Here is a 27,477-nt window from a genome sequence, read left to right on the forward strand (position 1 = left end):
GGTCCAGTAAATAACTTTGAATAAATCCATAGCAAAGCACGGAGCGGTCCGTATAGAGGCTGCCAAGCCAAGCGGCCATGGGAGGTGAGCTGTTGTCGGCGTTTTGAGCAATCTGCGGGTGGACGCGGGGATCACTCACCCGCGATAACGAATTTGGCCATGGTCGAGAGAGACTCAGAAGCAGGGACCGCGGCTTCGCGGTTTCCTGGCAACCACGCAGCCAAGGGCAAGGCGCAGGCGCACTACAAAGTCTGGCGCCCAGCTGAGGTTAGGTGTTTAAAGTTAGGTCTTGAATGGGTTACGTTGCGATACACGATCAAACATCGCCCTTATAAGCTCTGCAGTATCCCCGATCCCCACCCCTGTATCCAGGGAAATGGGTCATTCTCCTCGGTAAACTTTCTTCAGGTAGGTCCTTCAGCTACAGCCGCGAACGTATACTTTTTGACCTTCGAGGGAATCCGTAAGATCTCGTGAGAAGCGCAGCTTCTCGGGGAAGCTGTCTTCGCCGCTCCTGTACGTAGCCACGGCCTTGTGCTGTAAGGTGAGTGGAGGACGAGCTTGGGCTTAGCGGCTGCCCGTATCACAGACTAGACTTTTTACTTCGAGGAGAAAAGTCTCACGAGTTGTTGAAAGGAGGTGGGTTAATGCTGGGCGGCCCAGCTGCAGAAGGACAGGCTCTTGAAGTTGGTTCTGGGGTCTGGTGAGGCTGGCTGGTTGTATAAGATCTTCCTCTTAAGCGCAGTCCACATGCGGACATGGCTTTCGTTTTCTGCTTCTTCCACTGAGCCGTTCTACCTGCCCAGGTCCCTATTCTTGATGGTCTGGGTTCGGCCGTTGCTAAATGGTCATGTTGAAAATGATCCATCAGCCGGGCGCGGTGACTCAGGCCTGTAATCCCAGCACTTTGGGAGGCCGAGGCGGGTGGATTACCTGAGGTCAGGAGTTCAGGACCAGCCTGGCCAACATGGTGAAACTCCATCTCTACAAAAAATACAAAAATTAGCCGGGCGTGGTGGCATACGCCTGTAATCCCAGCTACTTGGGAGGCTGAGACAGGAGAATTGCTTGAACCTGGGAGGTGGAGGTTGCAGTGAGCCAAGATCGCACCACTGCACTCCAGCCTAGGCGACACAGCAAGACTTTGTCTCAAAAAAAAAAAAAAAAAAAAAAAAACAGAAAAGAAAAAAGAAAATGATCTATCAATGTATCAATGTTAATCCCCTAATTTTCACCGAGGACATTTCCATAACAATGCCAACAAAAATCTCTCCAACAGAGAAAGCGTTATGGAACGCTTTTGCCCCAGAAAAATCTCATTAATACAATGACTACTTCCAAAGTGACCTGGCTTCTTTGAAACTAGACACATTGTGGTAGATTGGAGGGAGCCCATATTGGTAAAAAAAACTTTTACTGTTTTATGTAAATCTATAATGGCTCCATAGGTTCCCCATTTTCTCTTCTGTTAAATGCATTTCATTTTTTTAAGTAAAAGTTTTATTTTAATTCTTATTCTTTTCATTACTTCTTCCTCTACAGGGAAACCACAGCACGTGTTCTTTTTCACTAGTAGAAGTGACGTTGGTTTCGTATTGACAACTCTGAAGCCATTTGGAAGTGTTTCAGTGGAGAGCAAAATGAATAACAAAGCAGGCTCCTTTTTCTGGAACCTTAGACAATTCAGTACATTAGTTCCAACAAGCAGAACCATGAGGCTATATCGTTTGGGACTTTGCAAACCAAAAATAGTTCATTCAAACTGGAACATTTTAAATAACTTTCATAACAGAATGCGATCAACTGACATCATTAGATATCTCTTTCAGGGTGCATTCATTTTTAAATCAGATGTTGGATTTCAAACAAAGGTCATAAGCACTGTAACAGCCCTTAGAATTGAAAGACTACTTTATGCTAGAAGACTGTGTTTTGACTCAAAGCAGTCTCTTGTCCCTGTTGATAAATCTGATGATGGACTGAAGAAAGTAAACCTTAATCATGAAGTCTCTAATGAAGATGTTCTTACCAAGGAAACAAAACCAAACCGTATCAGCAGTAGAAAACTGTCTCAGGAATGTAATTCCCTGAGTGATGTGTTAGATGCATTTTCAAAAGCGCCTACATTTCCTAGTAGTAACTATTTCACAGCAATGTGGACAATTGCCAAAAGACTGTCTGATGACCAGAAGCGCTTTGAAAAACGACTGATGTTTAGCCACCCTGCATTTAATCAGCTCTGTGAACATATGATGAGAGAAGCCAAGTTCATGCAGTATAAGTACCTACTGTTCAGTCTTTATGCCATAGTGAAGCTTGGAATCCCTCAGAACACTATTTTGGTACAGACTTTGCTGAGGGTGACCCAGGTAAAATAAAAAGGAGATTTAAACATGCATTTACTTGGTTTAGAATATTTTGAAAGAATGAAGGGATGTAGATACGTAGCCTCCTTAAAAGAGACTATCAAATGGAATGGTAGTTTCCTTTATATTTATTTCTGCATATATATTATATGATTTAGAGGCCTTAAGTTAGCTAGTTATTTTCTTCCTTTTGCTATGGAAATTTATGAAAGCCTTCCCCCTTTACCATCCCCAGGGTTGAGTAGTGGTGAAGAAGCTAAAATGAGGAGAGATGCAAGATATACAAAGAAAGGCTGGGTAGTTGAAGAAGGAGAGAAGGGAAGGGGAAGGAAGAGAATTTAGTCCATGGTAGAATTGGGATTCAGGCCCAGTAGATGATGCCTAAACTGATGAGCAGAATGGTAGTGAAGGGGATGGTGTTTCAAGTAGAGAGGATTGCATGCCCTACCATTCCCAGAGGAAAAGTTTGGCAAATTTGAAGAGCTGAAAGTAGTTTGGTGTAGCTGAAGCACAGAATGATGGAGTTGTATGTTTGAGTGGGTGGGAACAAGTTTTGTACATGGTGATCAAAGGAGAGGAGTGAGGGGCGAGAGGCTTAGGGGCAGAACAAGAGGCTAGAAAAATAGGAACCAAATCGTAAAGAGCCTCTTACGGCTAGCTAAGGAGTATGCATTTATCCTGTAGGCAATGGGAATCCATTGAAGAATTTTAAGCAATGGGTTGACGTGCTCAAATTTGTATTTTAGATCACTGAATGAGTGGAAAATGGATTGGAAGAAGGTTAAAATTGGATGGAGGGAGCCATTTTTAGTCTAAAGCAAGAATGTCAGTGTCCTGTTTAATGTCACTGAAATGGTGCCAAATGTAAGGAAGGAAGGATTAGCTTGTTAATCATTTATGTTTTAGGAGTGTACAATTCTGACGTATAAACTCAATGATAATGAAGTAATTTTTTAGCCAGGTGTGGTGGCTCACACCTGTAATCCCAGCACTTTGGGAGGCCAAGGCAGGAGGATCTCTTGAGCCCAGGAATTTGAGACCAGCCTGGGCGACAAAGGGAGACTCCATCTCTACAAAAAATACAAAAATTAGCTGGGTGTGATGTGCTCGCCTGTGGTCCCAGCTACTTGGGAGTCTGAGGTGCAATATCGCTTGAGCCTGGGAGGTCAAAGCTGCCATGAGCCATGATCGTGCCACTGCACTCCAGCCTGGGTGACAGAGCCAGACCCTGTCTGAAAATAATAATAATAATTTTTTAAAAGACAGGAATTTCTTGGGGATAATCTGGCATATATCCTGTCTTGCTATAGAATTCAGTAATTGGGTTCATAGGTATGGGAAAGTTTTTAACTTTTTACATTACTGTGACTTCCATATATCCTTAAGGAATAGTTTTTATTTGGTGTATGTGTGTGTATTTGTTTAAACCACAGAATATCCCTGTTTATTTGTAGGCTGTGTATTAGTTCCTATGTAGTTATTTAAAAGTGACTAATAAATCACCTTACCTGGTCAGTGATGCTCTTACTAGATTTTGGACAGATATTCGCACTGGGATGACATCTGTGTTGGTGAGGTATGAGTAGTAGATTTTTGTAGTCAAAACATCTGTATGGATGATGGTGTCTCACTGACCTATTGGAATAATGTAAAGACATTTTAGAGGTGAAAGGACAGTGTGCCGTCAATGAATTTGCCCTTCAAACACATAGACAAGTGGTCTTTTCTTTCATAGTAGATATTGATGGAGTGCTGTAAAATCGTTAAGGAAACCCTTTCATAGGAAAGAAACCTTTTTTTTCTTCTAACCATAACCATTTCTTATTATTACCTGGTTCTGACTTAAGACTTTGGGATTCATTGGTTATGTAATTTTAGCAAAAGAGCATCTCTCTCTTCAGGCTAAGTTTCCTCAGATGTGATTTTTTGTGAGGTGTATAGACTAGTTGTGATTAAACTGTAGAGTACTACTAGTTAAGCTGTGTTGTTACTATTCACTTTCCAAATTATGCCCACTATTTCTGGAATCAAACTTAGTACCCTAAATAAAGCGACCTGAAAGAAGAATCTGTGGGGTGTAGGCTTCCCTTGAGACCCAGATAGCAGTGGTAGAATGTGGCAGATGTGAATCAGAAGATTCACAAGTAAAGTTTCAGCTTGATACCCAGGAAAGGATCTAGGGAAATTGTAAGGGCACACCCATTTAAGGATCTTTAGAGATGGGCTAGTTACCTTCTGTACCTCAGTAGTTCTTATATTCCTGCACTTTAACTGTTTTTGCCTTTGTAATGACCTTGAGTTCCAAGAAGAGGTAAAAATAATGTTTAATAAAAGTTGTTTCAGAAGCAGTGGAATATAATAAATATCAAATGTGTCTTCAGTGATAATGGTGAAGGTAAAAAAGTGTTGATGCATAAAGGGATGTGTATCAGTTAGCTGGAAAATTCAGTAAGTATGACTTTTTATTTCCCAAAGATGCTGTTTATTGTGGACTGACTATAGGAATTGTTGGCTTGATACTCAATCGTTTTATTCAGTACATCAGTTCAGTGTTTTTGCTTGGGTAAGATAGTTTACTATGGGCTCATCACCTGTAGTGTTTTTGTAATTATATTTCAATAGGAACGTATCAATGAGTGTGATGAGATATGCCTTTCAGTTTTGTCAACTGTTTTAGAGGCAATGGAACCATGCAAGAATGTTCATGCTCTACGAACGGGATTCAGGTGAGAACTCTCTTATGCTTTCTTCATGTGGTTTTCTTTGTTCCTCATATATCTGGAATAAAAAAATTGAGATGAAAACTAAACTCCTTTCTTGAGGGGAGGAGGAGTTGGGGAGGGTTTGTTGGTAGTTACAGCCTTTCATGCCTTATTAAGCTTAAAATCCTGACTCTGGATGACATAGGTTGGAAATACCTCTCTTAGGGTCCATAATAACAAAGATGTGAGTAACATTGAAATCTAAATTAATTTATTTTAAAACACAGTACTGGCCAGGCACAGTGGCTCACGCCTGTAATCCCAGCACTTTGGGAGGCCGAGGCGGGCAGATCACGAGGTCAGGAGATTGAGACCACGGTGAAACCCCGTCTCTACTAAAAATACAAAAATTAGCTGGGTGTGGTGGCGGGTGCCTGTAGTCCCAGCTACTTGGGAGGCTGAGGCAGGAGAATGGCGTGACCCCGGGAGGCGGAGCTTGCAGTGAGCCGAGATCACACCACTGCACTCCAGCCTGGGCGACAGACCGAGACTCCGTCTCAAAAAAAAAAAAAAAAAAAAATAGTACTGATGTGGGGTAGGAGAGAATTGATATGTATATTTAATTCAGAATAGTTATTTGGGGACTATGTGAGGGTTGACACTGACCCAGCTTAAAAAGGAATTTATAAAATTGATATAAATGATCTAATGTCATAGATTAGTGAGAGTAAAACTTAACTCCCTTTGACATTGACTATGCATAGGATATGTTACTATAATCTCCTGACATAATTTGTTCTTTAGTAAAGACAGCACAATAATGTGAGAGAAAATAGCACTATTAATAGATTGGGTCTCGATCTTTAACTACTTACACTCTCTCGAGCAGGTAAATCATTTCTCTGGGCTTCATAATCCTTGCCTGTAAGAAGGGGCTGGACCAAATGAAATTTTAAGATTTTTCTTCTGCTTTGAAGATTCTATGATTTTAATATTTATTGTGTTTGATAACAGAATACTAGTTGATCAGCAAGTTTGGAAAATAGAAGATGTCTTCACATTACAAGTTGTGATGAAGTGTATTGGAAAAGATGCACCGATTGCTCTTAAGAGGAAACTGGAGGTAAACACATGAATTTTCTCTAGTGGATGAGATTTGAAAAAATTATTTCTTATAACCTGCTATCACTGCCTGAAGTCAATTTTCTAGGAGGGCATTGCTGGCCCTTTAGGTTTAGCTTCGCTAAAGTGAATGAATAGAAGTACCCTTATATTTATTTATCTGTATATATACATGTATATTTATTTATCTGTTTGTCTGGTCATATTACCCAAACTTCATCCTTTTTATTTAAAAATAAATGTTTAGGCCAGACATGGTGGCTCACACCTGTAATCCCAGCACTTTGGGATGTCAAGGGCAGGGAGATCTCTTGATCCCAGGAGTTTGAGACCAGCCTGGGTAACTGAACAAGACCCTGTCTCTGCCAAAAAAAAAATCAAAGAATTAGCTAGGCGTGGTGGTGCATGCCTGTAGTCCCAGCTACATGGGAGGCCGAGGCAGGAGGATCACTTGAGCCTGGGAGGTTGAGGCTCCAACCTGGGTGACAGCACAAGACCCTGTCTCAATAAAAATAAAAGTTTATTTTGTCACAGATAGTAAATTAAATTAAAGTTTGTTTTTCTTTAGATGAAAGCCTTGAGGGAATTAGACAGATTTTCTGTTGTGAATAGCCAGCACATGTTTGAGGTACTAGCTGCCATGAATCACCGATCTCTTATACTCCTGGATGAATGCAGTAAGGTGGTCCTAGGTAAGAGGAGTTTTTCTTTCATCATTTGTAATACCTGAGCTTCTGTTTTAGACTATAAATATTTTGTTTTAAAAACTTTGCTTTTATATGAAAAAAGAATAAAGCATGTTGTATTCAAAACAATCTGGTAATTTTTGTTTGTTTATTTAACTCATTCTTCAAGATAATATCCATGGGTGTCCTTTAAGAATAATGATCAACATATTGCAGTCCTGCAAAGACCTCCAATACCATAATTTGGATCTCTTCAAGGGACTTGCAGATTATGTGGCTGCAACTTTCGACGTCTGGAAGCTCAGAAAGGTGAGTACATTAACAATTTAGAATAAGCCTCGCAAACTTTTAAAACACATACTAATTCATTTAGCATTTTAAGTATTTCTCTTTCACCTTTATAGTAGTTAAGATACCCAAATATTCCAATGATGAATTGACTTTTGAAAAATTAGCTCCTTATTATTCCTGTTTGGGGGCTACTTGCTAATATGAATAGTCCCTAACTTAGGATGGCTTGACTTAATATTTTTTGACTGTTTGATGTTGCAAAAGCAATACGCATTCAGTAGAAACCATACTTTGAATTTTGAATTTTGATGTTTTCCTGGGTTAGTGATAGGTTGTATGATACTCTCTTTTCATGCTGGGCAGTGGCAGCAAGTCGCAGCTCCCAATCAGCTGCGCAGTCATGAGAGTAAACAATGCATATTGTATTCAATAAATTACTTGAGATATTCAACACTTTTATTATAATATAGGCTTTTTGTTAACTCATTTTGCCCAACTATAGGTGAATGTAAGTGTTCTAAGCATGTTTAAGGTAGGCTAGGCTAAGCTATGATGTTCAGTAAGTTGGATGTATTAAATGCATTTTGACTTAAAATATTTTCAATTTATGGTGAGTTTGTTGGGATATACCCCACCGTAAGTCAAGGACCATCTGTATGTTATTCTATCTTTTGGTCATCTTTCTATTTGAAACAAAAATTTGCTCTTGTGTTTGGTTTTAAAAGGGTTGTATGGGCTGGGCGCGGTGGCTCATGCCTGTAATCCCAGCACTATGGGAGGCCGAGGTGGGTGGATCACCTGAGGTCAGGAGTTCAAGACCAGCCTGGCCAACATGGTGAAACCCCATCTCTACTAAAAATACAAAAATTAGCAGGGCATGGTGACATGTCCCTGTAATCCCAGCTACTGGGGGGCTGAGGCAGGAGGACCACTTGAACCTGGGAGGTGGAGGTTGCAGTAAGCTGAGATCGTGCCACTGTACTCCAGCCTGGGCAATAAAGATCCAAACTCTGTCTCAAAAAAAAAAAAAAAAAAAAGGGTTGTATGGTACTTTTGTTAGATATTTAGCATGATTTCCGTGTTTATACTTTGTTCTTGTTAGATTTTGAATAATAAAGATGGGTGATGTGACAGGCTTATGGTTTTTGAAGAATAAAATATCACTACTTAATGGTCACATCCATTGTTTTATCCAGAGTAAAAGCCTTTAAAATCAGGAGCTGTGTTAAGAATATAAGCATTTAATGAAGCACCTGGTAAAAACTTCTTTTTGCAATGAAATAGGTGATAACTGTTAGACCTCTAGGTTCAGTTTATTTTGGAGAGTAAGGTAAATATTGAGTTTACTGTGGAAATTGGTTATGGAAAGAGAAGTAATAATCCTAAGTAAGAAAGATTGAGAAGGAAATGGAGGTGACTTGAAAGTTTATTTTAATCATAATGTTTCAGTTCCATTTTCACTTACAGGTATTAATATTAAATATAGAAATTTTGGGGTTATGTCTTACATGTTAGAATCTAGGAAGTATTTAAGTTTGGGAATGCGAGGAGTTCAAGATTGAGTTGGTCATTTTGAAAACCTTCAGAAAAGGCATATTTAAAAGTAATTTTCAGATATGTTGTATGAAAAGCATGTAGGAAAAGATTTATTTTTAAATCAGATGGAAACATAGAAATTACTGTATGCCCTGGTTCTCAGCTTAAAAAAGATTGCTTATTAACTTGATACCCAATTCAAGAATTAATAGAACACATTTTGTGAGGGAAAGATAATTGTTCCTTTTCAGGGAAATATTCTGTTTCAGGATATATTCTGTTGATCAGGACAGTTGAATTGCTGCTTAGATTTTTTTGAGATCTAAAAAATTACTATTAGCATACTGTAATTATTAAAGAGTTTTCCCTCAATTTTCTCTTTTTAAGGTTCTTTTTATCCTCATTTTATTTGAAAACCTTGGCTTTCGACCTGTTGGTTTAATGGACCTGTTTATGAAGAGAATAGTAGAGGATCCTGAATCCCTAAACTTGAAAAACATTCTATCTGTTCTTCATACTTACTCTTCTCTCAATCATGTCTACAAATGCCAGAACAAAAAGTATGTACTTGTTTTTTTTTTTTTTACCTTTTTTATTGCTATATAACTTACAGAAAAGGTTATAAATCATAAGCTTAATGAATTATTACAAGTGAACACACCCATAGTCATCATCCATGCCAATAAATAAAACATAGTGTTCCTTACTCATTTATAAAGTTAAACAAAATTTTATTTTATATTTGCTGCCCTTTGTCTTGTTTGTTTCCTTGTTCTTTATAATATATTAGTTAATTCATTATAGGAGTTTTGATTTCAAACCCTTGCAGCTTATCCTCGCAGCTCCTAAGTTCATAGTTCATTTTAACTGTATTAAAAAATGGAGAAATCTATCTTTTAAAAAATTTGGCTTTTTTTATTATCGTAAGAACATTTAGTAAATTTTAAAGTGTGCAGTACAATATTGCTGACTTTATTATTATTATTATTATTATTTTTTTTTTGAGACAGAGTCTCGCTGTGTCGCCCAGGCTGGAGTGCAGTGGCGCAATCTCGGCTCACTGCAAGCTCCGCCTCCCAGGTTCATGCCATTCTCCTGCCTCAGCCTCTAACGATATAGTTAACAATATTGTACAGTGGATCTCTAGAACTTAATCATCTTGCATAACTGAAACTTTATACCTGTTGAATAGCAACTCCCCTATTTCCCCCTTTCCTCACCCCTGATGACCAACATTATAATCTCTGTTTCTATGACGGACCTTTTCAGATACTTTATATAAGTGGAGTCATGCAGTATTTGTCCTTCTATGACTAGCTTATTTCAGTTAGCATAATGCCCTTCAAGTTGATCCATGTTGTAGCATGTGGTGAGATTTCCTTCTAAGGCTGAATAATATTCCATTATATGTATATATCACATTTTCTTTATCCATTCATCTGCTGATGGATGTTTAGGTTGTTTCCCTATCTTGGCTATTGCAAACAATGCTGCAGTTAACATGGGAGTGCAGATGTCTCTTTGAGATTCTCATTTCAATTCTTATGAATTGAAATATATCCACAAGTGAGATCCCTGGATCATACAGGGATTCTGCTTTTACCAAGGGTTCTACTTTTACTAAATGCCGTTTTTTTTTTTAGCATCAGTTGAAATGATCATATGGTTTTTATCCTTTATTCTGTTGATAATGATGTATCATATTGATTGATTTGCATATGTTGAACCATCCTGGCATCCCAGGGATAAATCCTACTTGGTCATAATGAATAATCTTTCTAATGTATTATTGAATTTGGTTTGCTAGTATTTTGTTTTTGAGGATTTTTGCATCAGTCTTCATCAGAGATACTGTGCTGTAGTTTTTTTGTTTGTTTGTTTGTTTTTTATGTGTGTTTGTCTGATTTTGGTATCAGGGTAATACTGGACTTGTAGAATGAGTTTGGAAGTATTCCCTCCTTCTCTGCTTTTTGGAATAGTTTGAGTAGGATTAGTATTAGTTCTTCCTTAAATGTTTGGTAGAATTAAGCAGTGAAGCAGTTTGGTCTTGGACTTTTCTTTACTAGGTAGTAGTTCTACTTTTACATTTTTCAGGGAAGCTTCATACTGTTTTCCATGCACCATTTTGTATTCCTATCAACATTATGCAAGGGTTCCAATTTCTCCACATCTTCTCCAACACTTTTTAGATTTTGTTTTGTTTTTTTTGATAATGGCCGTCCTAACAGGTGTAAAGTGATATCTCATTGTGGTTTTGATTTGCATTTCCCTGATGATTAGTGATGTTGACCATGTTTTCACATACCTGTTGGCCATTTGTATGTCTTCTTTGGAGAAATATTTAAGTCCTTTGCCTATTTTTAAATCATATTATTATTTTTGCTATTCAGTTACAGTATAATATATAAACATACTACAAATATATATATATATATATTATGGGATGCAGAAAAAGCAATACAAGAAAACTTAAAGCATTAAGTTTTATATAAACTTATAGCAATAAGCATAAATATATGAGTTACAGGAATTCCTTATATATTTTGGATAATAACTCCTTATCATATGTATGGTTTGCAAATATTTTCACCCATTCTGTAGGTTGCTTTTTCACTTTGTTGACTGTTTCCTTTGCTGTGCAGCTTTTTAGTTTGATATAGTTCTCTTTGTCTGTATTTGCTTTTGTTGCTTGCACTTTTGGTATCACATAAAAAAAAATCATTGCCTAACTAAGCCAATCCATGAGGCTTCTCCTACACATTTTCTTTTAGGAATTTTATAGTTTTAGATCTTATGTTTAAATCTTTAATGCATTTTGAGTTGATTTTTGTGTATGTTATAAAATAAGGTTCCAATTTCATTCTTTTGCATGTGGATATCCAGTTTTCCCAACAGCTTTTGTTGAAGAGCATATTCTTTTACTATGTGTAGTCTTGGCAGCTTTGTCTTTTTTATGCCAGTACCATACTGTTTTAATTACTGTAGCTTTGTAATATATTTTGAAATCAGGAAGTGTGATACTTCTAGCTCTGTTCTTTTTCAAAATTGCTTTGGCAGTTCAGATTCCTTTGTGGTCCTATATGAATTTTAAGGTTTTTTTTTCTATTTCTGTAAAAAAATGCCATTGGGATTTTGATAGCGATTGCACTGAATCTGTAGACTGCCTGGGTTAGTATGGACATTTTAACAAGATTAAGTCTTTCAATCCATGAGTGCAGACTGTCCTTCCATTTATTTATGTCTTTAATTTCTTTCATCAACTTTTTTGTAGTTTTCAATGTACAAGTCTTTCACCTCCTTGATTAAGTTTATTCCTAAGTATTTTATGCTTTTTGATAATATTATAAGCAAGATTGTTTTCTCAATTTCCTTTTTGGATAGTTTGTTATAAGTGTATAGGAACACAGCAGATATTTTTACTGCTTCCTTTCTGATTTGGTTGTTTTTCTTTCTTTTTCTTTTGTTTGCATAATTACTCTGGCTAAGATTTCCAGTACCTTGTTGAATAGAAGTGATGAGAGTAGGCATCCTTGTCTTGTTCCTGGTCTTAGAAGAAAATATTTGTTTTTCATCATCGAATATGATGTTAGCTATGGTTTTTCATATATGGTCTTACTTATGGTGAGGCACATTTCTTCTATACCTAATTTGTTGAGAGCCCTTATCATAAAGGTTGTTGAATTTCATCAAATTGTTTTTCTGCATCTAATTAGATGATTGTATGATTTTTCTCCTTTATTCTGTTAATGTGGTGTATCTCATTAATTGACTTGCATATACTGAACCGTCTTTGCATCCCAGGGATAAATCCCTTTTTATTCATGGTGTATGATCCTTCTAATGCTAATATTTTGTTGAGGATTTTTACATCTGTGTTCATCAGGGATATTGGCCTGTAGCTTTCTTGTGTGATAATGCATGTGTCTGGCTTTGGTATCAGGGTAATGCTGGCCTCATAAAATGAGTTCTTTGTCTTCAGGTGTTTGGAAAAGTTTAAGCACATTAGAAGTATTGTTAATTCTTCTCACAATGTTTGGTAGAATTCAGCAATGAAGCCATCTAGTCCTGGCCTTTTTCATTGTTGGGAAGTTTTTGATTACTGATTAAATTTCCTTATTCATTATTGGTTTGTTTAGATTTTCTATTTCTTTATGATTCAGTCTTGGTAGGTTGTATTTTTCTAGGAATTTATTCATTTCTTCTTGATTATCCAATTTGTTGGCATACAGTTGTTCGTGATAGTCTCTTATGAGCCTTTTTTATTTCTGTGGCATTGGTTTTTATTTCTAGTTATAATGTCTTGTTCATCTCTTACTTATTTGAGTCTTTTTTTGTCAGTCTAGCTAAAGGTGTGTCAATTTTGTTCATCTTTTCATAAAACCAAGTCTTCGTTTTGTTGGTTTTTTCCACTATTTTATTTATTTCTCTTCTAATCTTCATTATTTCCTTCCTTCTGCTAACTTTGGGCCTAGTTTATTTGTCTTATTTCAGTTTTTTGAGGTGTAAATTTAGGTTTTTTATTTGATAGCTTTCTTTTTTTTAAGATAGGTGTTTATTGCTGTAAGTTTTCTTGTTAGTACTGCTTTTTCTGCATCCCATAATTTTGGGTATGTTGTGTTTTCAATTTTATTTGTCTTGAAATATTTTCTAATTTCCCTTTTGATTTCTTCTTTAACCTATTGGTTGTTCAAGAGTGTGTTGTTTAATTTCCACATTTTTGTGAATTTTCTAGTTTTCCCTCTGTTGATTTCTAATTGTATTTCTTTGTGATCCGAAAGGATACTTGGTCTGATTTCAGTTTTCCTAAATCTGTTATGACTTATTTTGTGACCTAACATATAGTCTGTCCTTGAGAATGATCTATGTGCACTTGAGGAAAATAGTGTTCTGGTGCTGTTGGCTGGAATGTTCTGTATGTGTCTGTTACATCCATTTCATCTGTAGCAGGGGTCCCCAGCCCCCAGGCCATGGACTGGTACCAGTCCGTGGCCTGTTAGGAACTGGGCCGCACAGCAGGAGGTGAGTGGCAGGCGAGCATTACTGCCTGAGCTCTGTCAGATCAGCCATGGCATTAGGTTCTCATAGGAGCATGAACCCTATTGTGAACTGTGCATGTGAAGGCTCTAGGTTGCATGCTCCTTATGAGAGTCTAATGCCTTACGAAACACCCCCATCCCCAGTCTGGAGAAATTGTCTTCCATGAAACCAGTGCCAAAAAGGTTGGGGACCACTGATCTATAGTGTTCTTCAAGTCCTTTGTTTTCTTACTGATTTTGGTCTGGATGTTCTATAAATTATTGAAAGTGGGGTTATTGAAGTCTCCCTATTATTGTATCATCTATTTCTCCCTTCAGATCTGTTATGTCTTCCTGATGAATTGGCTCTTTTATCATTATGTAATGACCTTGTTTGTCCTTGTGACAATTTTTAACTTAAAGTGTATTTTGTTTGATGTAAGTATGGCTACCTCTGCTCTCTTTTGGTTACCATTTGCATGGAATGTCTTTATCCGTTTCTTCACTATCAAACTATGTGTATGTCCTTAAATCTAAAGCGAGTATCTTGTAGACAAGTTATAGGTTGGTCTTTTTTTTTAATCCATTCAGCCATTTTGTGTCTTTTAATTGGGGAATGTATTAGTCTATTCTCACATTGCTATACTACCTAAGACTGTGTAATTTATAAAGAAAAGAGGTTTAATTGACCAACAGTTCCACATGACTGGGGAGGCCTCAGGAGACTTAAAATTATGGCGGAAGGCAAAGGGGAAGCAGTCACCTTCACAAGGTAACAGAAGAGAGCAAGAGAAAGGGTGAGGAAGTGCTACACTTTAAGCCATCAGCTCTTACTATTACGAGAACTCCCTCACTATTACGAGAACAGCATGGGGGAAACTGCCCCCATGATCCAATCACCTTCCAACAGGTCTCTCCCTCAATACATGGGGATTCAAATTTGAGACAAGATTTGGGTGGGGATACAGAGCCAAACCATATCAGGGAGTTTAATCCACTTAATGTTTAGAATAACTATTGATAGAGAAGGACTTACTGTTGCCATTTTGTTGTTTTCTGTCTTACAGTTTTATCTTCTATCTTTTCCTTTCTTTTTATCTTCCTTTGTGACTTGTTGATTCTTTTGTGAGATGTTTCAATTCCTTTCTCTTTTTGTTTTGTGTAGTCTCTAAAGGTATTTCATTTGTGGTTACCATGGGTCTTACATAAAACATCTTATTGTTTTAACAGTCTATTTTAAGCGAAAACAACTTCCATTGCATACAAAAGCTGTACACTTGTCTCCCCATACTTTGTTATTGATGTGACAGTTTACATCTTTTTATATTGTATATCCATTAGCAAATTTTTATAGTTACAGTTATTCTTAATAGTTTTTTTAGCATTTATACTAGAACTAAAGCACACCACTATTACAGTATTACCATATCCTATATTTGTTTATGTACCTTTACTAGTGAGTTTTATACTTTGCTGTGTTTTCACATTGATGTTTTGTGTTTTTTCATTTCACCTGTCTTTAGCATTTAGTGTAAGAAAAGACTAGTGATGACAATTTTCCTTGGCTTTCATTTGTCTGGGAGTCTTGATGTACATTTTTGAAAGATGGTTTTGCCAAGTATAGGATTATTGGTTGGCAGTTTTTCTTTCAGCACTTTGAATACATTATCCCAGTCCCTTCTCTGGCCTGCAAAGTTTCTGCTAAGAAGTTCACTGCTAGTCTGTTGGAGGCTCCCTTGTACATGAATAGTTGCTTTTCATCCTTGTGGGAGAAATGAGTTGCTTTTAAAGTTCTTTTTGTTTTTGAATTTTGACAGTTTGATTACAGTGTATCTTAATGTATATTTATTTGGATTCATCTTATTTGGGGTCCTTTGAGTTTTATGAATCTGGATGTCCATTACTCTTTCTAGATTTGTGAAGTTTTCAGCCACTATTTCCTTAAATAAGCTTTCAGCTCCTTTTTTTCTTCTCCTGAGACACCCATAGTGCACACATTGGTTTGCTTGTTGGTGTCCTGTAAGTGTCGTAGGCTTTCTTAACTCTTCTTCTTTCTTTATTCTTTTTCCTTTTTGGACTGGGTAATTTCACATGACCTGCTTCAAGTTCTCTGATTCTCTTTTGCTTGATGAAGTGTGCTGGTATGGCCGTCTAGTCAATTTTTCAATTTAGTTATTATATTCTTTAGCTCCAGAATTTCTGTTGAGTTCTTTCTATAGTTTATCATTTCTTTGTTGATATTCTTATTTTGCTCATATATCATTTTCCTAATCTCATTTACTTTTCTGTGTTCTTATAAGACATTATTTTTAGTTCTTTGTTGGGCAGTTCATAGATCTTCATCTCTTTAATGTTGATTACTGGACATTTATTTTGGTACTTTGATTGTGTTACACTTCCCTGATGCTTTTTCTTCCTTGTAGCTTTGCATTGGTGTCTGCACAATTGAAGAAACAGTCTCCTCTCCCTGTTTTTACAGACTGGCTTTGACAGGGAAAGACTCTCATTAATCAGTTTAGCTAGAGATTCTGGGGGCCTCTTAAACTTTTTCTATAAATTTTTTTTTTTTTTTTTTTTTTTTGAGACGGAGTTTTGATCTTTGTTGCCCAGGCTGGAGTGCAGTGGTGCGATCTCGGCTTACTGCAACCTCCGCCTCCCAGGTTCAAGCGATTCTCCTGTCTCAGCCTCCCAAGTAGGTGGGATTACAGGCACCTGCCACCATGCTCAGCTAATTTTTGTAGTTTTAGTAGAGACGGGGTTTCGCCATGTTGGCCAGGCTGGTCTCCAACTCCTGACCTCAGGTGATCCACCCACCTTGGCCTCCCAAAGTGCTGGGATTACAGGCATGAGCCACCATGCCTGGCCTGAATGTGTTTATGGATTTCTAAGTAGAGGGATTTACTGGTTTCTTTTTCTTAATTTCCTTTTTTTTTTTTTTCAGTACCGGGGAATATCTTGCTCCCTCTGGTGTCTGACTGCTGTACTACAGTCAGGGACATAGATGCTCCACTCCTTTCTCTCCTTCGCTGTAGAGAAGCCTTGAGTTGTGCTGTCTGCTGTAAGCCACTGACCCCTTTTTTTCCTTCCTAACTGCTCCCAGGCATTCAGACTATGCTGGTTTCATCCGCTCTCTTTGTGAGGTGAGACAGAAACCAGCTCCTTGGACAGCTTACCAAAAGGCTAGGATGTTGAAGACATGCTCCACTCCTCTCATTTCCTCCTGAGGCTGAATCCTCAGGTTGTGTACCTTCTCTCAATCTCTCAGAGCTGTGCTGAGTGCAGGAAGCTGTCCACCCCTTTTCCTTTGTTCTTAACTGCCCTCAGGCATCTGAACCCTGCTGGTTTTGTTAGTATTCCATGTGAGTTGAGACAGAATCAGCACCTAGGGCAGCGCAGTGAAAAGCCAGATGTTGGATGCACACTCTACTGTCTCCCTCCAAGGGAGAAGTCCTAGGCCAAGGTGATCTTGGTGCTGAGCTATGCCGGCTTTGGGGAGGGGCTGACCTGGGTAAAATGTTCTTGCCTGTTTCAGTGCAACTCTTCTTGGTTTTGTTCTTATCTGGAGTATGACAATATCTTAATTGGTTTATGGACTTTTCATAAAGGTATTTTTGTCTATATGTCCTTGTTAAATCAGTGTTTCTGAGAAGCTGTGAGAACTGGACCTTCTTCTAGTTCAGTTTTGACCTTAACTATTCATTTGGTCTCAGGCTACTGCTTTCTATTCTTTTAATTTTAACCACAGCCATGCATTTCTACTGTTAAATACAGTAATTCCTCAAATGTGCCAGCTTCTTTCATACCTCTGCTTTCTACCCAGAACATCTTTTCTTACTCTTTGGATCAGTCAGGGTTCATTAAAAATCATAAAAACATATAAAATGTCATTTGTTAAAACAGTGATTAAAAGCATGGACTCTAGAGCTAGCTTGCTTAGGTTTGAGTTTCAGCATTGCCATTTGTTAGCTGCTTGACTTTTGGCAAATTACTTATCTGTGCCTCAGTTTATTCACTTATTAAAATGGAGATGAGCTATGTCTAATCTCATTGGGTCGTTATTAGGATTAAATGAGTTAATCTATGTCAAGTTCTTATGACAATGCCCAGCACATGGTAATTTTTAGATTTGAAAAAAATTAGCGTGTAGGTCACAGAGGCCTTGGGGGAACAAACTAGGGCAGTTGTGAAGGTCTTAGTGGCAAGATGCACAGGCCATCTGTTTGCCATCAAATAACTTGACTCCAGCTGCTAGCTTTCCTTTTAGTTTTCCTTCCAGATTTAGATTTCTAAAAGAGAACATCTGATTGACTGAGTTTGGGTCAAATGCCCATCCCTTAAGGGCAGTTAATCAATTAAGTGGTGTCAGGCCAACTAAAAAGCAACTTCCCACTGTACTGTCCACTGAATGGACAGACTCAGCTCATACTGCATTTTCTGTGTCTTCCCTAATTGTCACCATCAGGGTCGCTGTGCTTGTCATGTCTTACCCAATCTCTGGTGAAGCCTTGTTGTCAAATGTCCTCCTAGGACATCCTTGTTGTCAAGGCTCCACCAGAGATTGGGTAAGACATGACAAGTTGTGTCACATCATTTGTGTGTCAATAAGTCTGTCTCTGCTCTTCAGTTGGTAAGCTCTCCAGAGTCAGACCCAGCTGCCTGTTTTTCTGAACTTAGTACAGGACCTGCCAAAGAGTAGACATTTAATAAAGGTTGAAAAATATCTCCCAAATTCAATCTTCCTTTACTCCCCTGGCTTGATTTTCTTCTGAGGCTGGCTCCCATTGATGCCTTGTACTTTCTAGACAAATAATATCAAGCTAAGTGGTAATTAAAACACCAGAAACAGCCCCAGAGGGATTAAGAGAGTAAGCACTGGGCAGGTAAGAGTTTTTCAGGTGACTCTAGGCAACCTGAGAGATAACTCGTTCCAACAAAATTGTTATGTTGGAAATAGAGGGGGGATAACAAAGGTAACAAAGGCTAGGAGGACATTTAATAAAATGGCAGTAGTAGAATTAGTACAGGAGGAGAATCATGAATATTGTCTTTTTGTCTGTCTATTCTGCTTTCATTTAACCTGGTGGTTTTCAAACAGGGATGATTTTGCCTCCCAGGGGACATTTGGCAATGTATGGAGATGGTTTTTAGTTGTCACAACAGGAGGGAGGTCTGTGCTACTGGCCTCTAGTGGATGGAGGCCAGGCGTGCCGCTAACATCCTACTATGCGCAAGATAGCCCCTCACAATAAGGAATTATCCAGCCCCAGATGTTAGTAGTTCTGAAATTGAGAAACCCTTACCTAATTCTAAGCCTCACACCTCAACATTTCTCCAAAGGAGAAGTAGGGGCAATATGGCAGATATAGCAAGATTAATTAGTCATCATTTCCTGAATGCCCATGAATGTACAGTTGCCTGGATTTGGTATTTTGAGGGCTATAAAAAAAGAAGTTTGTATTCCCTGTTCTTCCTAGACCATTTATGAAAACAACTCTCTTGTATATCCAGAGGAAGGCAGTACATGGTAGGCGCCAAGTAAGTGCTTTATGGAGGAAGGAGAAAGGAAGATGGCAACTTAGGCTGGAGTAGCAAAGGTTTTGGAAGCAGAATAACTCAAAGTATTTGGGAAGAGAGTTGACTAGAAGACATGGTTAGATAGGACAGTGGTAGGAATTCTGGCTTAGCTTATTGTATATCCACATGCTATACATTAATCATTATTTCATTTATGATGGCCCATGGGGGAGAGGGTGTGTTAAATCCAGAGTATCTTGCTGGGCTTTGAACCCAAGGCACAAATAGGTAACGTTTAAGCTCTGTTGTTTTGGTCCTTTGGTTTCTTCTCTTCTTGATCTGTATTTACCATCTTATGGATAATCCCACATTTGCATCTGTGGTCATTAGTGTGCTCCTTAACTCCAGACCTGAGTCTCTGTGGGTTGCATATGGTCACTGCACATCCAGAAGTGTCTCAAGTTCAGTAATTCTGGAAGTCAGCTCATTTTTCTTGACTCATCCTTTTCCAATGACGAGTTCCTCCTCCTGTCTTCCTCATCAAAGTTTATTTGTTTGTTTAGTCAGCATTTGCCAAGCACCTGGACATTTGGGAGAAAGATGAATAAGACAGTCATTCTTGCCAGAGGATTCTGTGTAATGGGTAAGGTAGATACGTAAATTGGCAATTAAATATAGCATGAAAATTCGAGTGATCTAGCATATTAGTCTGTTTTCACACAGCTGATAAAGACATACCCGAGACTGGGCAATTTAAAAAAGAAAGAGGTTTAATGGACTCACAGTTCCATGTGGCTGGGGAGGCCCCACAATCATGGCGGAAGGTGAAAGGCACATCTCACAGGGCAGTAGACAAGAGAGAGAGCCAAGCAAAAGGGGTTTCCCCTTATAAAACTATCAGATCTCGTGAGACTTATTGACTACCACAAGAAGAGTATGGGGGAAACCACCCCCATGATTCGGCTATCTACCACTGGGTCCCTCACAACACAAGGGAATTATAGGAGCTACAATTCAAAATGAGATTTGGGTGGGGACATAGCCAAACCATATCATCTAGGATATTTGGAAATAGAGGAGGGATATATCAGGATGCCAGCCTGGTGAAGAGGAGGGTCAGGGGTATCAGGCAGTGTCGCCTGGAGGGGTTGGTATCTGAGCTGATCTTAAAAGATGGAGAGATGGGGGTTTACCATGGAAAGATAAGCAGGAAAGAACATTCCAAGTGAAAGGCCCTCTATATGCAAGACCTGGAGGAAAGAAACAGCAGAGCACGTGCAGGGAACCGCATGCAGTTTGGGCTGCTGAAGCATGAGGTACAGGGTGAGGAGTGGGGCAAGAGAAGACCAGAGGGGGGATCATTACCCAGGCTCCCAACTTCCTTGTCCACACCATCCCCTGCCCCCGCATCCCACTGCATGTTCCAAAAGCAATCAGTTACTAATTTCAGAAGTGCTGGCTTGCTGTTGTGTGTATGATCTGTTATATTCCTCCCATTTCATCATAATTCCTATAGTTTTCCTGGCCTTATCACAGCCCTTCATCCTCCCCAACACTTCTTCCCCTACCCATGGACCTCTCAGTTGATTTCAGTCTCATTGTTAACAAGGGCTTGCGTCCAGGCATATTTGCCCCGGCTGTTAAGAAACACTCCTCTGTACCTTCATCTCACCAGTTACTCACTATCAGGCAAGTAGCATGCGCTTTCAGGGCTCTGCTCAAATCTTCTTCCCTTATTCCATCTTTTCCACCTATTCAAATTGTCCTCCCAAAAGCTTCTGTTTATTTTCTTTCCTCTGCGAGATCACAGTACTTTGCATGTATTTCTTTTCTTATATAACTATATGTATCATATGCCCTGAGAGTCAGATTGACATGTGTTCAAAGGGTATCTACCATTTATTAGTGGTGTCACTCTGGGCAAGCGACTGCCCCTGATTTTTTTCTTTTCTGTCTTCATTTGTGCTTAACTACGTTATACTGTGTAACATTAGCTCTGGGTGGTAGGATTAGGCTTGCAGTTCTTTTAACCCATAGTATTGATAACTAGATAATTTTAGTTGGTTATAAAACTGTAGTGGTGGTCCAGGCATTATAGAAAATCTAGCATAATTATGAAAAGGTTCTGGAGCCTGATACCTTATGTTCTAATACTGCCTTTGCTACTTCCTTGTCTGTGTGTTCTTAGACAAGTTACTCAACCTCTAAGCCTGTTTACCCATTTTTTTAATGAGGAGAATAATAGTAATACCCATAGAGTTTTTTAGTGTGAGTTAAATGAGTTAAAGTCTATAAAATGTTTGTCTTGTGCAAGACATATAGCAATAGCCAACATTTCTTGAATGTGTACACTTATTATGAGATAACCAACTGTCCAGAACGATGTGTGGATACTTACTTGCAAGCCTGATTTTCTTATGTCTTTTCTTTGGAATTGTTAAAGATATTGGCCTTCTGTATATGTTGGGAAACTGACTTTTCTTTGTTCCCCAGACAGTTCCTGGAAGTTATGGCTAGTGCTCTGACTGGTTATCTTCACTCTGTTTCTTCTGAAAACTTATTGGATGCAGTGTATTCATTTTGCTTGATGAATTACTTTCCCCTGGCTCCTTTGAATCAGCTTCTGCAAAAAGACGTCATCAGTGAGCTTCTGACATCAGGTAGGATGTTAGTGCAGAATTGTGACCAATTCTGCACTACCACTAGCTACCATATGACTCTGAATGGGGTCTTAGTTGGAGCAGCGTTAGTTGAAATTTGCAGAGCAGGTGTTGCTGTGGAAAGGGCTGATAATGGTGAAGTCAAAGGATAGTGCTTCAAAGCAGCAAACCTGCAGACCCTTCTTTAATGACAAGTTCTACATGTAGAAAAAAATAATAAGGAATGCATCATTATTCCTTTTATTTACACTCTATCCTTCTATACAAAGGCTAACTGTTCAGGTTGTTCTTTATGCTTTGATCAGAGCTGTTTTAATTCCTAATCCTTACTTATCACATTTGAAGCCAACCTTAGTCAACTTTTGCAGCTGTAAACACTTGGTCGCTCCTGGCCTGTGATGAGGGAACACCTGTTAGATCAAGAACCCAAATAGCCACCAAATTAATTAGTTCATTTACTCTTGGAACCAAATTAACTGTTGACTTTTAGTCTTTAATATTAAATAAGGTAAAGCAATATCCAGGTAGATGTACAAAATTTGAAGATGTGTCTGAGAATAGAGTAGTTCAGAATTAAAACATAAATAAATAAATGTTATAAAATCCCAAAGTTGAGTTGTAGAGAGTCAGCCAATACCATGTGCTGATTTTTCAGGCAGTGTAATAATGGAGAAACAGCCTTGAACCTCGAAAACCTGGATTCTAATTCCAACTTTGCCTTAATTACGAGGCTTTTTAACATTCCTGGGCATTTCCTTATCTATAAATTGAGGAGTTTAGACTAAATGACCTCTAAAGATATTTGAAGCCTTAAAACATTATCAAGTGCAGGGCTTTGATTTAGACCCTGTGGAAACCAGGGAGACAGAGAGAGTCCTTGTGATAAGAAAGAGATAATTAGAAATACAAGTGCATTTATATATATATTTATTATTTATATCTATTACTAAATATGTATTAATATCGTTTTTTAATGTTGCATTTATTTCTTCTTAATGAAATACTCTCCTTTTTATCTTTTAGATGACATGAAGAATGCTTACAAGCTGCATATTTTGGATACTTGTCTAAAACTTGATGATACTGTTTATCTGAAGGACATAGCCTTGTTACTCCCACAGCCGCCACGGGAGCTGCCACCGTCACATCCAAATGCAAAGGTGGCAGAGGTGCTGAGCAGCCTTCTGGGAGGTGAAGGACACTTCTCAAAGGCTGTGCACTTGCCACACAATTATCATATTGGTATGGGACATTATATTATTTCCTTTCATTTTATTGTATTTACTTTCCTTTTCTGACAAAAAAATAGGTATTTGCAGCAGCAGTTTAGTGTAGTGCAGCACTGCCTCTGGAACTGGCCTGATTCTTGCCTCATAAAATTCTTGTGACCAATAAATGAAATTCTACACATTTTTACGTGTCTAAAATCCTAAGACTAGTATCTGACACATGGTTAGCTCTCAATATATTTTAGCTACTGCTATTATTGGTAGTACTATTAAACATTTTGAAACAGAAAATCACTTGGGGCTGGTCACGGTGGCACACGCCTGTAATCCTAGCATGTGGAGAGGCCGAGGCAGGCAGATCACTGGAGCTCAGGAGTTCAAGACCAGCCCGACCAACATGGTAAAATCCTGTCTCTACCAAAAAAATACAAAAATTAAATGGGCGTGATGGCATGCCCCTGTAGTCCCAGCTACTCAGGAGGGTGGGGTGGAAGGATTGCTTGAACCTGGGAAGTTGCTGCAGTGAGCTGAGATCACACTACTGCACTCCAGCCTGGATGACAGAGTGAGACCGCATCTCAAAAAAAAAAAGGAAAAGAAAAGAAAAAGAAAGTCACTTGGAACCATGTTTGAAAAATTAATATCAATTCTTTCCTTTCAGATTTTGAAATCAGAATGGACACTAACAGGAATCAAGTGCTACCACTTTCTGATGTGGATACAACTTCTGCTACAGATATTCAAAGGTTGCTTACATATATTTCATTTGCTGGGCTTTCTAAATTAAAATCCTAATTCTAAAAGACTTCATATTAAATAGCAGTAGTAAATCTAAGACTTGATGTTTGTATGGAGCCTGCAGCACACCAAGAGACTTGTCATCCATCAATGTACTCCTTAGAAAGTGGACATTATGGTTAAATACAATGGACTACAGTTGGGTCATTTAATGAGACAGACATTTTTTTAAAATTAGGTTTTGAAGCTGTAGTTCAATAAAACAATATAATTGAAACTATCAATGCAGTGTAAACTTTGGACAAGATAATATAATAGTGATCATAAAGAATAAAGACTTGAGGCTTCTACAAAAATCAAATACCCAATAAATATTTTGCTCTACCACCAAGACTTTTCCAGAGGTAGAGAAACCATAGTTTTTTAATTAAACTGTATTTGTATGGGTTAGAACACATTGAAGCTAATCCTAGGTGGTTTGCTTGGCTCACATATTACAAATAGAGCGTCTCTGGGGAGAAATATGATGCTATACCATGAGAGAACATCCTGCCTCTTCAGTAGATGCATAAGATCATGCCATCATTGCACACACCTGTGGGTCAGTTACCCTTTATGTAAAGGCTCTGCTACATGGATCCTGACCACAAGGAACTTGTATCTCCTGTTAACTCCACTGGACACACATACACATAAATACGATAGAAGCATACAAAAAAAATCTGTAGGGATCCAAACTCTTATCTGCCCATCCCTCTTCATTCACAGACAGTTCTGTGACTTTCACCTCTTTCTGAATGCATCTAGCTTATTTCTTGGCCATCTTTTCAGCCGCTGTCTTTCCTATCAGTGCTATCTCCCCTCAGAAGAGGCTTTCTCTCTGACCTCATTTCCGTCAGAAGAGGCTTTCTCTCTGACCTCATTCCAAGATCAATTTTCTTTTTCAGGTACTCCACTCTTCTGGCATAGTACAATAACAATTGTTCTCAGCATAAAGTCATGAGAAGTGAAGAATGTGAGCATTCCTTTAAAAACATAAAATTTGTCTTATAACAGCTAGAGTATAGGTGAAGGCAGTAAGGATATAAATGTCTTTTTTTTTCTTTTTTTCTCCCAGTAAACTTAGTATTTCCAAAGTGTCGGGAACAATGAAAAAACAAATTACACCTTCCACATTTTTGTTATATTTACAGATTTTATTTTAACAGTCTTGCCTTTCTCTTGGTGTTTTCTTTCTTGTATGTAATCTCCTGTTTCTGTTTTTTTAAATGCTGCTTTCTCTGGGAGATAATATATATATAAGAAGAGCATTTACTATTTGGTATTATTTACACCATTACTACTACTGGTAGAATAAATAATTATACTCAGATCAGAAATCAGCACTGCACAGAAAACCCTTAAAATTGGTGCTTTCATATCTGAAAATTTTCCTCTTCAAAAATGTAGCCATCCTTAAAGGGAACTGAGAGGTAACTGTATAATGTTGTATATTTTTGATTTATAAAGTAGCCTTGTATAGTGGAATATCTGCAGAGGCCAAGTAAAAGAAGTGAAGGATTAAGACAGTTAGGAATATCGAAGATTGTGGTCAGTGGAGAGCTCAACTTGGAAATCTCCAAAGAACAGGAATGCAGCAAGACTATATGGTAATATCAATAACTGTTCTTGTTTTGTTTATTTCTGTTTTCAGAGTAGCTGTGCTATGTGTTTCTAGATCTGCTTATTGTTTGGGTTCAAGCCACCCCAGAGGATTCCTTGCTATGAAAATGCGGCATTTGAATGCAATGGGTTTTCATGTGATCTTGGTAAGAAAAAAATGCAAATGAAATATTCTTTAATTACTGATGTACATTCTAACAGCTGCCAGGAATCTTGTGGTTGACACTGGTTACTAGGACTAGAGGAATTGTCAGCATTATTGGAATAAGTGCTTTAGTTACTGTTTTCTTTGAAAAAGAACATTGCTAGTACGTGATTTGGGTTCTGCTCAGCTGATTACTGTCATTACTAGAGCTTTTACAAATGTTGTTCTGGCCAGCTTTAATCCTTTTTTGCTAAGAGGAAGAATGCAAATAATATATTTTCATATTTAAGATACACAAAACCGTATTTAATTTCCAGGTTATCTTGAACAAGGGAAGGAAAGATGTTAAAGCTTTGTTTTCATGGCCTGTGTGAAGCTGTTACAGGATGTTTGTTGCCAGAAAGGGCTGGATGGTTCTAAGAGGATGGGTCTTTCTCTTCCCTTTTATGCTTCAATTTTATTTTGTACCCCACAGCTTCTCTTGAACAGCCTCTTCTGATGTTTCTAGGTAGCAGGAACCTTACAAATACATTTATATATATGTTGCTGTTGGAATCTATCTAAATGCCACTCATTTGGTCCTGCACATAGTGTAAGATGTAAACATTCCAAATCTTCTATTATTATACTTTAGTATTGGAAATGGATTACATGTGGACTATTGAGATTAAGATGACTCCTTTCTCTTAGTGGGCTACTATTTAAGACTTTGTTTTTTTATATTGCTGATTATATATATTCTAAGGAAAATTTTCTCAAGAAAGCAATTTTTGCACCATTTAGAGGACCTTTAAAATTTGTATAATTTTCACAGTTAAAGCTTTCTTAAACCCTAACATGTAGTCTTATTATGCCGTTAAAATATGAGTAGTTATAAGGTCACATTTGCTTTCAAAAAGCTATTGTCCTCATGTTACTTTACTGTGTTTGGATCTCTAAAGTAGCTCTTACGTTAGCATCGTCTCACAAACTGATTATTTTCCTCTTTCTTTGGTAAGGTCAATAACTGGGAGATGGACAAACTAGAGATGGAAGATGCAGTCACATTTTTGAAGACTAAAATCTATTCAGTAGAAGCTCTTCCTGTTGCTGCTGTAAATGTGCAAAGCACATAATAAAGTGAAAATCAACCTTTTCATATTAGGAGACATGCATTTGTAAAAATAACGTTAATAAAGACGACAATTCAGTTGTCAATGGAATTAAGCTATCTGCTAAGACAAAAAATGTTACCTCAGTTCACTATTAAAATTAATTTGAAGAATGGAAGAAATGTTGTTTCTGCCATTTTAAAATATGCTGAGAAAATTCCAGAAGGGTTATTTTTCCAACCATACCTATTCCTTCTAGTGCCCAGATATTTGATTTGTGAGCTGCACGTTTCACCTTTTCATCTTTGATCTATTAAAAACTGGTTTCTTAGTTGTGAGGGGTCACAGGCAGATTGATGTGGGTAGTCCTTGTGTTTGGAATCTGAATATTTATATTCCTGCTCTAAGCTGTTCTAAGACTTGGGGTTATGCCTTTAAATCATTTTCAAGCATTGGCCAAATAATAATTGGACAAGGTTCTAAAGTTGTCAAGTGTGTAAGAATTAGTGAGGTAGCTGTTGAAAATGAGTGAGGATGGTATTTGTATTTGTAATAAGCACTGCAGGTAGAGATATTTCATGGGTTATGATAGAAGCACAGATGAGATAGTATGTAGATGGTAAGGAGTCTTGCTGTTGTTGGGGTCCTTCCTTTCTCTTTCTTTTTTCCCCCTTACCCCTCCCACAATTTCATGAAGTCTTTTAAATTAAATATATAGCT

At 38.0% G+C, this 27,477-nt stretch overlaps 2 protein-coding genes across 10 annotated transcripts in view; one reads left to right on the forward strand and one right to left on the reverse strand.

Annotated features, from left to right (window-relative positions):
- MDH1B (malate dehydrogenase 1B) overlaps positions 1–544 on the reverse strand; it is a 40,400-nt gene extending 39,856 nt beyond the window's left edge. For 4 of the 8 annotated variants that reach the window (XR_004027736.1, XM_030802457.1, XM_030802456.1 and 1 more), the window contains exon 1: positions 140–212. Coding sequence is in view for 3 of the 8 variants with exons in the window: in XM_012501287.2 (XP_012356741.2) it covers positions 140–161 (22 nt within the window). In the remaining 5 variants the exon portion in view is untranslated. Of the gene's footprint in view, positions 1–139 lie in introns of all 8 variants that reach the window. The other 4 variants (XM_030802459.1, XM_030802458.1, XM_003253990.4 and 1 more) reach the window with 3 other exon arrangements.
- FASTKD2 (FAST kinase domains 2) lies at positions 328–27,477 on the forward strand. Of its 2 annotated transcripts, XM_030802453.1 has the most exons (12): positions 328–544; positions 1,543–2,369; positions 4,989–5,092; positions 6,083–6,191; positions 6,759–6,882; positions 7,046–7,185; positions 9,091–9,263; positions 21,726–21,892; positions 22,916–23,134; positions 23,783–23,867; positions 25,553–25,667; positions 26,665–27,477. In XM_030802453.1, exons 2-12 carry the CDS (start codon positions 1,641–1,643, stop codon positions 26,779–26,781), a joined length of 2,082 nt encoding a protein of 693 aa, XP_030658313.1. In that variant the 5' UTR covers positions 328–544; positions 1,543–1,640; the 3' UTR covers positions 26,782–27,477. The 2 variants fall into 2 exon arrangements, with proteins under 2 accessions (XP_030658313.1, XP_030658314.1); XM_030802454.1 differs by lacking the exon at positions 1,543–2,369.

Source organism: Nomascus leucogenys, chromosome 22a, assembly GCF_006542625.1.
Source record: "Nomascus leucogenys isolate Asia chromosome 22a, Asia_NLE_v1, whole genome shotgun sequence".
Lineage (NCBI taxonomy): Eukaryota > Metazoa > Chordata > Mammalia > Primates > Hylobatidae > Nomascus > Nomascus leucogenys.